Raw genomic sequence first — 11,755 nt, forward strand, 5'->3', positions numbered from 1 at the left:
GTGAAACCACAGAGCTTGACCTGTAGAAAGTTAACAAATACACACATCTGCAGCTCATCTGAACTCTGACTAGATGTAGAAAGAGGCTCATCTGTGTTTTCGTTCAGGTCAGCTCCAACGACTCTTCTTCCGCCACTGGAAAACTTGAACAGGCAGCCAAACCTGCCTTTGTCAGACAGAGCTCTAGGACCATATCTTTCAGGGTAAACACACACACACACACACATACACACACACACATGCACACACACACACACACATGCATGTATGAATGCACACGTTCTTCCCTTTAAATGCCAACATTGACCTCTGCCAATTTGACTGTTAATCTTACATCAGCTTGCTCGTCTATCGGCTCGGCAGAATTTGCTTGCGCAGCTCAAAGCTTTGGCCTCATGTTGATATATCTAAAGCAATATTTACAAGCTGACTGCCTGCTTTGTTAAAAATCCAAGCACATCACAAGAGAGCAGATGAATGTGTAGAGCATTGGCATTCAGACATTCAGAGTAAGTGCTGCCGGACACACAGATCCTCACTCGGGCTTGTCTTAACGTAGATGATGAAAAAGAAGGAAGAGGAGAGCGCGCCGCTCCAGAGGAGGTTAGGATCCAACCCAGTCGGTATTGTTGCAATTTTTCATCTGTTTCTAGGTTTTTGATTGACGATTTGTTTGTTTTCCCGTAGTGCCAGCGTCCGGATGGTCTCGAAGAAGTTTGAAGCAAAGACAGTAAGTTAACTTCATTTTGAAGTGATGAAATTTACCAAATATTTTCACTCTATGTCAATCAGCTTAATGTGAAGGAGCTAACTCTGCACACTTAACAGAGACACGTCAGTGCCAGCTGAATGAAATGAACTGGTGTCTTTGCTTATAATACTTCAATGTATTTCCTGTTTGGGTTTGGACTAGGACCATAACGAAGATGAGGATAAGGGATCTTTCCAGAGAAAGTAAGTTTTTTTTTTTAATTTCTTAACTTTTTCTATATATTTCTAGTTATTATTTTAAGCATTGCAGTTTTTGGTGAAGAAGTGGATTCATCTGTTGTGTATGTTCAGCTCTAGGCAGAGGGTCTCGTCCAGATCCATCAAGGAGAAGATGGAGCGGCTTGCTCAGGCAGCACAGGTCAGACCTTCCACCCTCACAGACTGACTGTAATACAAACACTCAGTTTTTGAGCTTTTTTCTTTTTTTTTAATTGTAGACTTGTAGTGCATTTGGAAAGATCAGCTAATATTTGGAACAGTTTCGGTGTTAGCAGTTTTTGTCCATGTTGAAAAAGTGGAGCACAAAAATCGTTCACAATGAAATATTGCCATGAACAGAGTTTGAGCTGCTGCGGATGATTCAGGCTGCAGCTTGCGGTATTTGTTTTTGGACGATGACGTTGAAAACAGTATCTTTGAAACATCTCCAGCTTACATTTGAAGTCCAATGGAGACAAAGTCAGGACAAAGGTGGACGTGGAAAAGCCCATGAACTGGATTCACTGCTGTTCAGATTTCTGTGCATGTGTGAAATGAGCATAGATTCTATCATTTGTGTTAATCTAAAGACATCCAGCGGTTCTCAGCACAGAATACTAAACTTGTTGCTTATTTTTAAGTATAGGAAGTACTCCTGGACAAGTCCTTTTGTGGTTTTTGTGTGTCATTTCTGCCGATTCAAAGCCCTGGTTCATCAATGCAGACAGAGGCTCACACTAAACCATATTCTGTAGGAGGTTCCTTCCTATTAAAAGGGGATTTTCCTTCCCACTGTGATCATATGCATGTCAAGTGTGAAGTCCCAGCATGATGCTATCAACTGGTGCTACAGTCAGCCCCTCAGTATAACCAGCTGCGTTTCCTTAAATAGATCACTTTTCACTGTTTGGGACAATAAAGTGAACTTCACTGTCTTATACATTACAAAACACACTGACTCATTTTGGTAATTTGCACAAACCTATTAAAACTTTCCTTAATGGGTTTGTGAACCTTTGAGCGGTAACCCTTTGACGGTGTGTGCATTAAGATGACATGAAGGTGAAGGAGTCTTCATAAATATTTACGACTCTTGTCATGAAGTGTCATTCACTAAATAATGACACTTTTAATGCAAAGTCACATTAAGACTTGTATTAAAAGTGTCTCAGTATTTACTGACTGTGTCATGTCACAACCCGTCAAATAAAGTGTTACCTCAGTGATTACATGTCTGTGTCTCATTACTTTTACTCCCTACTCAGGTTAAAATAGAGGACAGATTTAAAACCTTTTACAACAGAGGCCTCTTGACTCTCAGCGTCTACTCAGTTGTCTACGACGAATAGCTATTAATATTTCTGTCGGGTTTTTATTTTATTTTATTTTTTTTTTCCTGCTACTTGTATGCCTCCAGAAATCTGATGTGCCACGCTCCCCGGATGTGACCCAGCGGACCCTGTTCCTGCTGGAAGAAGTCTCAAGGAAAAGAGGGTTGTTTGAGAAGGATCAGCAGGCACAGAGCCCCACCAGCCCTGGAGTTTCCAGAAGTGTACATTAATTTGTTTCTCTACTATACAATTCCTCACATTTTTTTTTGTCATATCTGCCAGTGTGCTCATGCAAAAAAAAAAAAAAAATTATACTGTATATTTATTTATTTATTTATTTATTTATTTATTTATTTATTTATTTATTTATTTATTTATCAGGAATTTAGAAGCTTCACATCAGGAATGTCAGATCGCATCAACACCTGGCTCAATAAGACCAATCAGCCAGGGTCTCCACTCAGCCTTGTAAGTGTGTCACTTCATTCATACTGTCTCTGAAGTGAAACAAAGTGAAATGTTTATGCATGCCCTCTGTGAAAGCCAGAGGGCAGCAGCACTCTAGAGTCAGGTTGTGTAGCGTCTAGTTTCTGCGGCTCCCGTTCCGGTTTTCAGGTTTGTTCTGGTTGGAAACTGTTCAGTGAGAAACAACAGGAGGTTTGGACCAAATCAAAAATATAGCTCAGATTACAACAGCTACTGCTTCCTGGTGTTACGCTCCTTTCCGTGTCAACTACTGAAACTTTTTGAGTGGCTCAGTTGTTGAAGGGATGCTGTAATTCATTAATAGACACATATAAAGCTCTATATAAAAAACTAACAAGAAAAAACAATTTCTTTTTTCGAGAAATATTCAGATATTGGTGTCCAGTTTTGCATGTTACTTACCCTGGCAATAAAATTATTTATTTGCACCTTGAATAAAAATGTAGACTTGTGTTACTCTTTAAACTTAAAACGTTTTTTTTTAGGAGATTTCTCATTAAAAAAACGTATGCAGTCACTTTCTGATTGTACGTGAATCATGTGGCAATGTTTTATGATTTGACATTAGGCATTGTTTTGCATCTTATGGTCTGCTTTCAGAGTAAATCTCTTTTAAATGGTTTTCACTCTTGGATATTTAAATGGAAGGATTGTTTTATCTTCCTTTTTCTTTTTACTGACTAGAATAGAATAGCATAGAACATCAAGCAGAGGAGAAATCCAGGTGAATGACTCTTAAGCTGCTACCATCTTACTTCTGAAGCACTTTTTAAAAAAAAAATCTTACTTGAATTCCTCATAAAAAGTTAAAATTCATATTGATATTTATAAATGTGTGAAAATACACAAGGTGTCCTAATCTCTCCACACGTCTGTGCACGAAATCGTACGCTTCTGTTTTTTTCTGTCTGTATGAACCTTCGTCCACCGTCTCTTTGTAGGACCTGAGAAATGTGGACATCAGCAGCAAGAGGAGCCTCTTTGAGAACCGAGGGGAGGAAAGTGCCTCAAAAATCAGTTCTGGAAAACACCAGAAGTGAACGGTAACTACTTAAACTGCCTCCTGACTTCAAAAGAATTAAACACAAAAAATGCCAAATTACAAGCAGGGTTACAATATTAATTTCTTCAAAAGTCTGACTGAATGTTTGTATTCGCAGGGGAGAAGAAGTCTCGGATGTCAACGGCTGACCTTTTGGCTTCTTTATTTTGTTTTATTTTATTTTACTTTTTTCACTGCTGAAGGACACAAGAGGGAGAAATAAAACGGCCTCGCCTACAAGGATCCTTCTTTTCCGCTTATTAGGCTTTTACCTTACAATTTGCATTGCTTCTTTTGTGTACGACTTGTTTTGCATTCTAAAATTAAAATGAACATGCTTGACTGACTTGTAACAAGCAAAGATGTAAGTCGAAAGCAAATGTGGCGACATGAGAGCATCACCACTTGTTGACATTTCGCAGCTGTTTGCCTTACTTTTAATTTATTTTTCAAGCACTTTAAACTGGGGGAGGTCTTCAGGCTAATGATGTTTATTGAATGCAGAAGTTGTAATTTAAAGAATTTCGTCTTATCTTATATTTGGACTTGTGGACCAATTCTGCCTGTCTAAGAAATAAAATGTTTTCCTACAGCAAGTGTCTGCTGCTGTGTCCTCCGACTTGAACAAAAACAGACGCCTGTATCTGGACAGACCTGGAATGTAGATAAGCGCCGAATGCCTGTGTGCTTTGTTAGTGGCAGGGTGCTATTTAAACTTAAGTGTATGTGTGTGAGAGAGAGTCGGAGAGTGTGTGCAGATATGGTTTTATCTGGTCCGTTTTGGCACGTTAAAGCCACAGCCGGTGCTCCCAGAAGCCTTTTTTGGAGTTACAGGACGAGTATGTGCTATCTACAAAGTTATTAATAACACAACAGGGGCGTCCTAAAACTTCTTCCCCTCATTATAGTCCTCTGTCTCGCCCTCAGTGACACTCAGCTCTCAGTAAAGGTTAGGAGCTGCACCTTGAGCCTTTTTTTCTTTCTTTTTCATCTTATTGCCTGCTCAGGTAAGACTCCCCGTAAAGCAGAGTGAAAAGTTTTTTTTTGTTTTTTTTTTTTTCCTCCTGGGCTCATGACCTTTGGGTGAATTAACCGAATCTGCAATTTGATGTTCAGGTCACCTGAACGTGCCCGACCATGTCGGACAACGAGGAAGTGGTGGAGGAGTACGAGTAGGTTGAAGCCTGTTCTCTGTTGTGTCTGGAATTACTTCTGAGCCAAACCGAACACGTCTCCCCCCGGCTGCACCCACACGACTTAGCGTCACAAACGCAGAGGGTTTTTTTTTTTGTTTTTTTTCTTAGCATTTGTTGTCATTACAGCTAAAAGTTTCTGAAAAGAATGATGGATTGTCGTCACCCATCCTGTTAAAAGTTAACTTTGTTTGTTTTTCCGCAGGCAGGTGGAAGGTAAGAATGAATCACGAGGCACAATGATGTTTCAGAAAGATCGGCTCTGCTGTCTAAACAGAACCCACATTGTGCAGAGCAATGTTTTCTTAAACTAATCCTGCAGGCCTATTGTATCAGCCTACTGTTACTGTCTTTCACATTTAGCCTACTGTAAATCTTCACATTAGCCGCATGTCTTAAAAAGGTCAGAGGACGAACAGCTTTGTCTGTGCACTAAAACTTACAGCTTTACTCTCACTGCTGTGGTTAATTTTATTTTAAGTGTCTTTATGTTGCACAATGACTGTCTTTTACTTTTTGACTCACTAATAGCATCAGTGGCACTAGTCCAAGTAGAGTAGTTGCACTATATATTATTGCATTGTTCTGTGTTTATCTTTCTCCTTCGCTGTCTGTCAAATTTCCTAAACCTCATTAATTTTAAGAAGAAGAAGAAGAAGAAGAAGAAGAAGAGGCCATTGAAGGTACTTCCAGCTTTTGAGCCATGGCACTGACGAGTGTTGATGCTAAACTTTTTTTGCTGAATACTTTGTGTATGTTTCTAAAGGGGACAAGACTGTTACCAGGGCAACAGGCAGAATGAAAACATTGTTATTCCTGAGAAACATTGTTTCTGTTTCACATTACATCCATTACAAAGGCTAAAAACAACACTAAGTTATTTATGTTAGGCTGCCAATGAGTCGCTCATCTTTACTTGTTTTAAAGTGACACTGATCGATGAACCTCTCAGCTTCAGGCAGATCTTTTATTTAATTAATTAATTAATTAATTTATTTATTTTTTTAGTTTTTATTTATTATTTTGTTACTCATAGCATTCTGCAGTGGGGTTTAATAATGATTAGAGTGAAAAGACCAGAGGGCAAAATCAAGTTTCTAATCTAAAAAAATAAATAAACAATATTTTCGGCCTCAAGCACTTATAATTCAAAATAAAAGCTAAATAATCAAAATATCAGTGGCAACATGTGAAAAGCTCTGGTGCTAATAGAATTATTTCCACTGACCTCTCATAAGTATATAAGATTTGCATTAACAAACAGCACCAAAGTTCTTTAATAACAAAGTGATAGCGTCGTCATGCAGCTGCCAAATAATTTGTTCCAAACAGCGACACGGAGATATTAGCTGCTTCATGCATGCACCAAAAACCAACGTTTGACAGATTCTGCCTGGGCCGCAGTGTGATATAAAATCGTGCAGCTGCTCGGCGAGGTGTTGGGAACCTGAGGTGCCTGCACAAGCATGGCGGCAGCGGCACTGGTGCAGGACCACACATGCCAAAATGACTCCTGGCATTAGGTGTGGGGAGCAACAGGGTCACCAATGAGTGATTCAGTGAACTTAGAAAAGCTCTGTGTCCTCGTGGCTCAGTGGTATGAATCAGTTTTCATTTATTGTCTGCAGGCTGGGTGTGGCGCCCTAACCACAGACAATGCACTACCTGTACCCATCAGTTTAATGTTCGGTGCCATACCTGTCATCAGCTTTGACCACATGCAGCATCATCATCTGCGTTTTTCCTGAAGTAACCGTGAGGGAAGGCTGCAGATGTTCACACAGTTATAACTAGACTTGTGTTTTCCACTGCAGGGGAGCAAGAAGTAGAAGGGCAGGAGGCGGAGGAGGAGGAAGGTACCGCTGTGAGCACAATACCCAGACAAACTTCCTTGACTAAAAGCAAATATTGAAATGGCTGGTGAAGGTCAAGTAGGATCAGTTTACGGGAAAGAATTTACTAAAACATAAATAAAATGTCTAAGATTAAAGAGAAACAAACTATCTAAGATGATCCTACTTTCTAATATCCCACTATTCAATTAATGTACGGCAATCAGAAAAGGAAAAGTTGCATTTATAAAGAAACGAAAATGGTATGTTATACTGCTGTAATCCAATAAATATTGGATCTGATTTGCTCAAGGTTTAAAGACGATCACAATATACTATAAATAGGACCTTATTTTCCCTCTCTGTCTGAAATTAAACCTGACCAAAGAGTGTCTGTTCCTGGTCAACTTAGGATTAACAGAATTATTTATTGTTGCTAAATGTCAAAATAATGATATTTATATTTAAATAATGGTATTTAAATTTAAATCCTCTTTTTTCTAATGGTGAAGCGTTTTATGATCTCCTCTGATGTCATTTCATCCTGTCTTGTCCACCAAGGACATCTGAGAAGCTGCAAAACGATAGTTCAAACGAGCCAACGGCTCAGCAAAACACCCCACCGCTGTAAAAAAGTTTTTCACCGGCATAACATTACGACTCTCTCGGTGTGCCAACAGACACGGTGCAAGAGGGAGATGAACCTGCAGAGGAGGGCGATGGAGAACAAGGTGAGCGCCTCTTTCATTGGTATTTCGTAAGGATTGTTTCTGCTTGTGATGGACCAAGCAGCAGATCGTTCTCCTGTTGTATTTGTATTTAATGGACCGTCTTAAGTGATGATGAGTATTCACGACCAATCGCCACAACGGGCGGGACGATAACCTCAGTGCGCAACATTCTGCAGGTTTCTTGAGAAGTCACACGGACGTGTTTACTTAGCCAAACCAGACACGGCCACGGCAGAGTCATCTGCAGGCCTCCCTCCCCTCCCAGCCCCGAGGCTCTTGAACATTAGTCATAGTCGCATCTTTGGCATTAACGTTTGGCTCATGCCTGTCTTACAGTGAAAGGAGAGGCGTGATACGGAAAATGTGCCTCATCTTTATGCCTGATCTGCACCTTGAATGTTAAAAAAAAACTTCCTATGGGGCTTCTGCGTGGGTCATGTGTGAATATGTTTATTTTGGCTACGGATGATTGTTAAACGTGCCACAGGCGAATAACCAAGTTAGTCATTTTAATCAAAATTACCATGTCAGAAAAACCACCTGGTCACCAAGAATTAAGAGCCAAAAACTTTTCAATCTCTACTGTTTTATGATTAACAGTCTAGTAGATGACAAGTCAACAAATGTGTGCGAGTAATTCTTTAAAACTACTCGGCCTGTAGTGTTTAAAAAAAAAAAAACTGTGACAAAAAGACTTTTTGAAAACTTCTTTTGTTTCTTTAAGATACATAAACAACATTTGAGTTGTGGCATTTTGATTTGACAGGTCGTCGTTTTAGAGGTCACAGTCCTTTTGTCTGGCAAGACACCAGCACTTATCAAGACTTGTCTCTCTAAAGAAACACCCAGAGTTTAATTAAAGAATGTGGCTGATGATGGAAACCTTCCCTTTTGGCAGCACAGAGAATGAACTCAGTACTTGAGTTTATCAGTGCTCTGTCCTGTGTCTTTTCCTGGTTCTTAACTTTGAGCCTCAGTTATTCCAAAACATTTCTCGCCCGTTTGATTTTTGTAGCCACAATATCTCAGTTATCTGTTTGAATTTGGTTTCAGGTGAAGGGGAGGCAGAGGAAGAAGGAGGTATCGCCAACGATTCACACGAATAACGGCACACATCGCACTTTCTCTGTTTTTCTTGCCATTTTGGATGTATTGAAGCTTTGTTTTAGTCACGCCAGAGTTAATTTCCTGCTAAATTAAACAGGAAATTAACTCTAAGGTTACAAAAAGACGTCTTTGTTGAGACTTGGTTGGACTTACTGGCATGTTTTGGTATGCTCTTGGCGAATGAGTGTGTCAGGTTCTGTCTGCATGCGTGTGTGTGTGTGTGTGTGTGTGTGTGTGTGTGTGTGTGTGTGTGTGTGTGTGGTCTGGTTTAGCTCACCTCTGTAATCTCTTCTCTTTGTTTGTTTTCCAACTCCACAGAAGAGGAGGCCAAACCAAAATTCAAGTAAGTAACACTAATAGATGAGCACACATGTTTGTGCTCATCTATTACCACATGTGCTATCTCTGTACCAGAGATGTTTTCTTCGTTATCAGTGAGAGAAATGCAGCTCAGTTGAACTGAAGAGATTGGAAGAAAAAAAAAATCACCAAGGCATACTTGCAGTTTTAAGTTCAAGTTAAGAGCAGATATCTTTCAAGAAATTATAAATCACTTCATGCTTCCTTCTGCTGACAAGCTCTATTGTGATGCTTATTACATTTTGAAGCAGGACTTGGTTCCCAGGTATTGGATGTATAATATGTTCTGCAAAGAACATGGGTAAAGTTTACAGTAGCCAGGCATTGATGCATATATAATATTTTTATTATTGATCTGAAGTTTTATTTGAATTTTCAGTGGGGGTTTTTTCCCCCCTTTATCATTAGCTGCAGGTCTTATTCAATTTAGCAGAAAATGCTGCTTCAGACGCACCTTGTAGTGTTTACAATTTTTTTTTCCTGACTTTTTAGACCATTTATTATGCCCAACCTCATCCCTCCCAAGATCCCAGATGGGGAGAAGGTGGATTTCGACGTAAGTAACACACGTCTGGTTTCAGATTATCGATCGAAAGCACTGCTTTTACGTTTTATTTTGCTGTGAACTTCCTTTTCGATGCGCCTTCAACGGTTCTGAATGCGTGCTTCCGCAGGACATACACCGTAAGAGGATGGAGAAAGACCTGATGGAGCTCCAGACTTTGATTGAGGTTCACTTTGAAAGCAGGAAGAAGGAAGAAGAGGAGCTCATTAGTCTCAAAGAACGAATTGTGCGTGCCCTAATTACGCTTTGGTAGGAGATGAACCAATTAAACCACGCAGCAATAATGGCAAAGCGCTACAATCTGTTTCAGGAGAAGCGCCGCTCTGAGCGCGCGGAGCAGCATAGGATACGCAGTGAGCGAGACAAAGAACGTCAAAAGCGACTTGAGGTTGACATGTGCTGCTGCCGCTTGCACAGCTAGTAACATGTACTAATTTTTACTGCTGATTATTTTACTCGTTTGGTTGTACGTTTTTGTCTTCCAGGAAGAGAGGGCTCGTAAGGAGGAGGAAGAGGCAAAGAAGCGAGCAGAGGACGACGCAAAGAAGAAAAAAACCTTGACCAGCCTCCACTTTGGAGGCTACATGCAGAAGCTGGTAACAAAATAAGGATTAATAAAAAAAAAAAAAAAAAAAAAAAGTCTAAATCAAATATCAACGCATTCACAAAGCGTTTCGTTTTCCCAGAACGAGAAGCGAAGCGGTAAAAGGCAGACAGAGAGGGAGAAGAAAAAGAAGATTTTGAGTGAAAGACGTAAATCTTTGGATATCGACAACTTGAGTCAGGAAAAACTCAAGTAGGTGGAAAGAAATATTGTGCCGCATATGCCGAACGTCTCGTCTCATTTCTATAAGTACTAACATATAATTATGAAACCTCACTTCCCAGGGAGAAGGCCAAGGAGTTCTGGGAGTGGATGTATGAGCTGGAGGCGGAGAAGTTTGACCTGCAGTACCAATTCACCAGGCAGAAATATGAGGTGCCTGTGTGCATCAGTTTGCAGCTTTTTTACATCAAGTAAAACAAAACACATTGCCACAGTAACATTTGCCCCCTTTTTTTTTCTTCTTCTTCTTTGTTCCAGATAAACGTGCTGAGAAACCGTGTCAGCGACCATCAGAAAATGTGAGAATCTATCTCTCCTTTAAACCAATAAACACGCTGCCCTCATGTCAAGCCTCCACTAGCCAGTCGAAATGAACGTCACTTCACATACTTGCTGCAGGAAAGTCTATTTTGACTCTGTAAATGAGACCTAAGCTGAACTTTTTGGCCACCAAACATCATTGATGCCAGAAAGACCAACACTGAACATCACCCTGAACGGCCCATCCTATTGGTAACATATTGAGAGGAAAGCATCATAATGTCGGAATGGTTTATATTTCAGTAATTACAGTGAAAATGGTCGGAAACACTTGCAACCTAGCAATGACTCGGAGGGTCGGACTAAACATGTAAAAACATGTAAAGTTTTATATCTGATTCATCGCCTACTTCCTACTTTGTTTTGAATTGTAACATAAAATACAAACAAGCTTCACTGAAGTTTATAGATGAAGTTTGGGAAAAATGTGAGGAAGTTTGAGGGGTTTTTGCACAGCATTGAAGTAGCTTGCGAAGCATGATGGGGTGGGAAAGACGACTTTTCGTTTTCCTCTTCAACGCCCCATGCAGACAAACAAGCTCAGCCTGAATCCTTAACCTCATGAGCTGTTTTTTTTTTTTTTTGTGGTTTTCACAGATCCAAGAGAACAAAGAGAGGCCTTAGGAAATAGATGACCTGCTATCCAGACTAAGTACCTAAACCAAGACCTGCCGTTATCGTCACACCCAAGTCACACCTTTCTCCTCGATGGGACACTTTCTAGTGTGTTGCATAATACCATATATATTCAGTTTGGGTTTTTTTTCAGTTACATCCTTGGAACAGTGAATAATTTGTAGGTGTAAATAAAACCTTATTTTAAAAAACAGCTTTGAGCTTTTTTTTTTTTTTTTTTTTCCCCAGGACAAGTGACTGCAGGTGCATGTTTTCATTTAGTGACACTGGAGTAAGTGCCCCAAGTCGAAAGTGACTAATATCGTAGAAGCCAAGAGCAAAGTCGGGAACGGACAATCTTCCTGCTCTGAGACAGG

The 11,755-nt window shown here is 40.0% G+C and overlaps 2 protein-coding genes across 10 annotated transcripts in view; both read left to right on the forward strand.

Annotated features, from left to right (window-relative positions):
* The window catches only part of lad1 (ladinin), a 12,895-nt gene extending 8,475 nt beyond the window's left edge, over window positions 1–4,420 (forward strand). Inside the window, exons 6-14 of the mRNA XM_015031134.1 lie at window positions 108–203; window positions 560–603; window positions 688–730; window positions 914–954; window positions 1,063–1,129; window positions 2,387–2,521; window positions 2,682–2,768; window positions 3,728–3,829; window positions 3,947–4,420. Coding sequence (XP_014886620.1) covers window positions 108–203; window positions 560–603; window positions 688–730; window positions 914–954; window positions 1,063–1,129; window positions 2,387–2,521; window positions 2,682–2,768; window positions 3,728–3,826 — 612 coding nt within the window. The 3' untranslated portion in view covers window positions 3,827–3,829; window positions 3,947–4,420. The remainder of the gene's footprint in view (window positions 1–107; window positions 204–559; window positions 604–687; window positions 731–913; window positions 955–1,062; window positions 1,130–2,386; window positions 2,522–2,681; window positions 2,769–3,727; window positions 3,830–3,946) is intronic.
* A 525-nt stretch (window positions 4,421–4,945) lies between these two features.
* On the forward strand, window positions 4,946–11,527 carry tnnt2a (troponin T type 2a (cardiac)). Of its 9 annotated transcripts, none has more exons than XM_015031135.1 (15): window positions 4,946–5,000; window positions 5,227–5,237; window positions 5,666–5,704; window positions 6,836–6,877; window positions 7,534–7,584; window positions 8,638–8,664; window positions 9,010–9,034; window positions 9,544–9,607; window positions 9,726–9,842; window positions 9,927–10,004; window positions 10,102–10,212; window positions 10,303–10,412; window positions 10,505–10,595; window positions 10,701–10,741; window positions 11,361–11,527. In XM_015031135.1, the coding sequence occupies exons 1-15, from the start codon at window positions 4,966–4,968 to the stop codon at window positions 11,392–11,394; spliced, it is 876 nt and encodes a 291-aa protein (XP_014886621.1). In that variant the 5' UTR covers window positions 4,946–4,965; the 3' UTR covers window positions 11,395–11,527. The 9 variants fall into 9 exon arrangements, with proteins under 9 accessions (XP_014886621.1, XP_014886624.1, XP_014886626.1 ...); XM_015031136.1 differs by having other exon boundaries at window positions 4,951–5,000; window positions 5,669–5,704; XM_015031137.1 differs by having other exon boundaries at window positions 4,951–5,000; window positions 5,672–5,704.
* Window positions 11,528–11,755: the final 228 nt, after the last annotated feature.

This window comes from Poecilia latipinna, unplaced genomic scaffold (genome assembly GCF_001443285.1).
Source record: "Poecilia latipinna isolate Pla-1442-1.1 unplaced genomic scaffold, P_latipinna-1.0 Scaffold199, whole genome shotgun sequence".
NCBI classification, from domain to species: domain Eukaryota; kingdom Metazoa; phylum Chordata; class Actinopteri; order Cyprinodontiformes; family Poeciliidae; genus Poecilia; species Poecilia latipinna.

Bases quoted from the DNA above. Each gene is read 5' to 3' on its own strand.
- tnnt2a (XM_015031135.1), top strand. From the start codon at position 4,966: ATGTCGGACAACGAGGAAGTGGTGGAGGAGTACGA. The intron at 6,878-7,533 runs GTACCGCTGTGA...GTGTGCCAACAG, and splicing joins GGAGGCGGAGGAGGAGGAAG to ACACGGTGCAAGAGGGAGAT. The intron at 9,035-9,543 runs GTAAGTAACACT...CTGACTTTTTAG, and splicing joins GAGGCCAAACCAAAATTCAA to ACCATTTATTATGCCCAACC.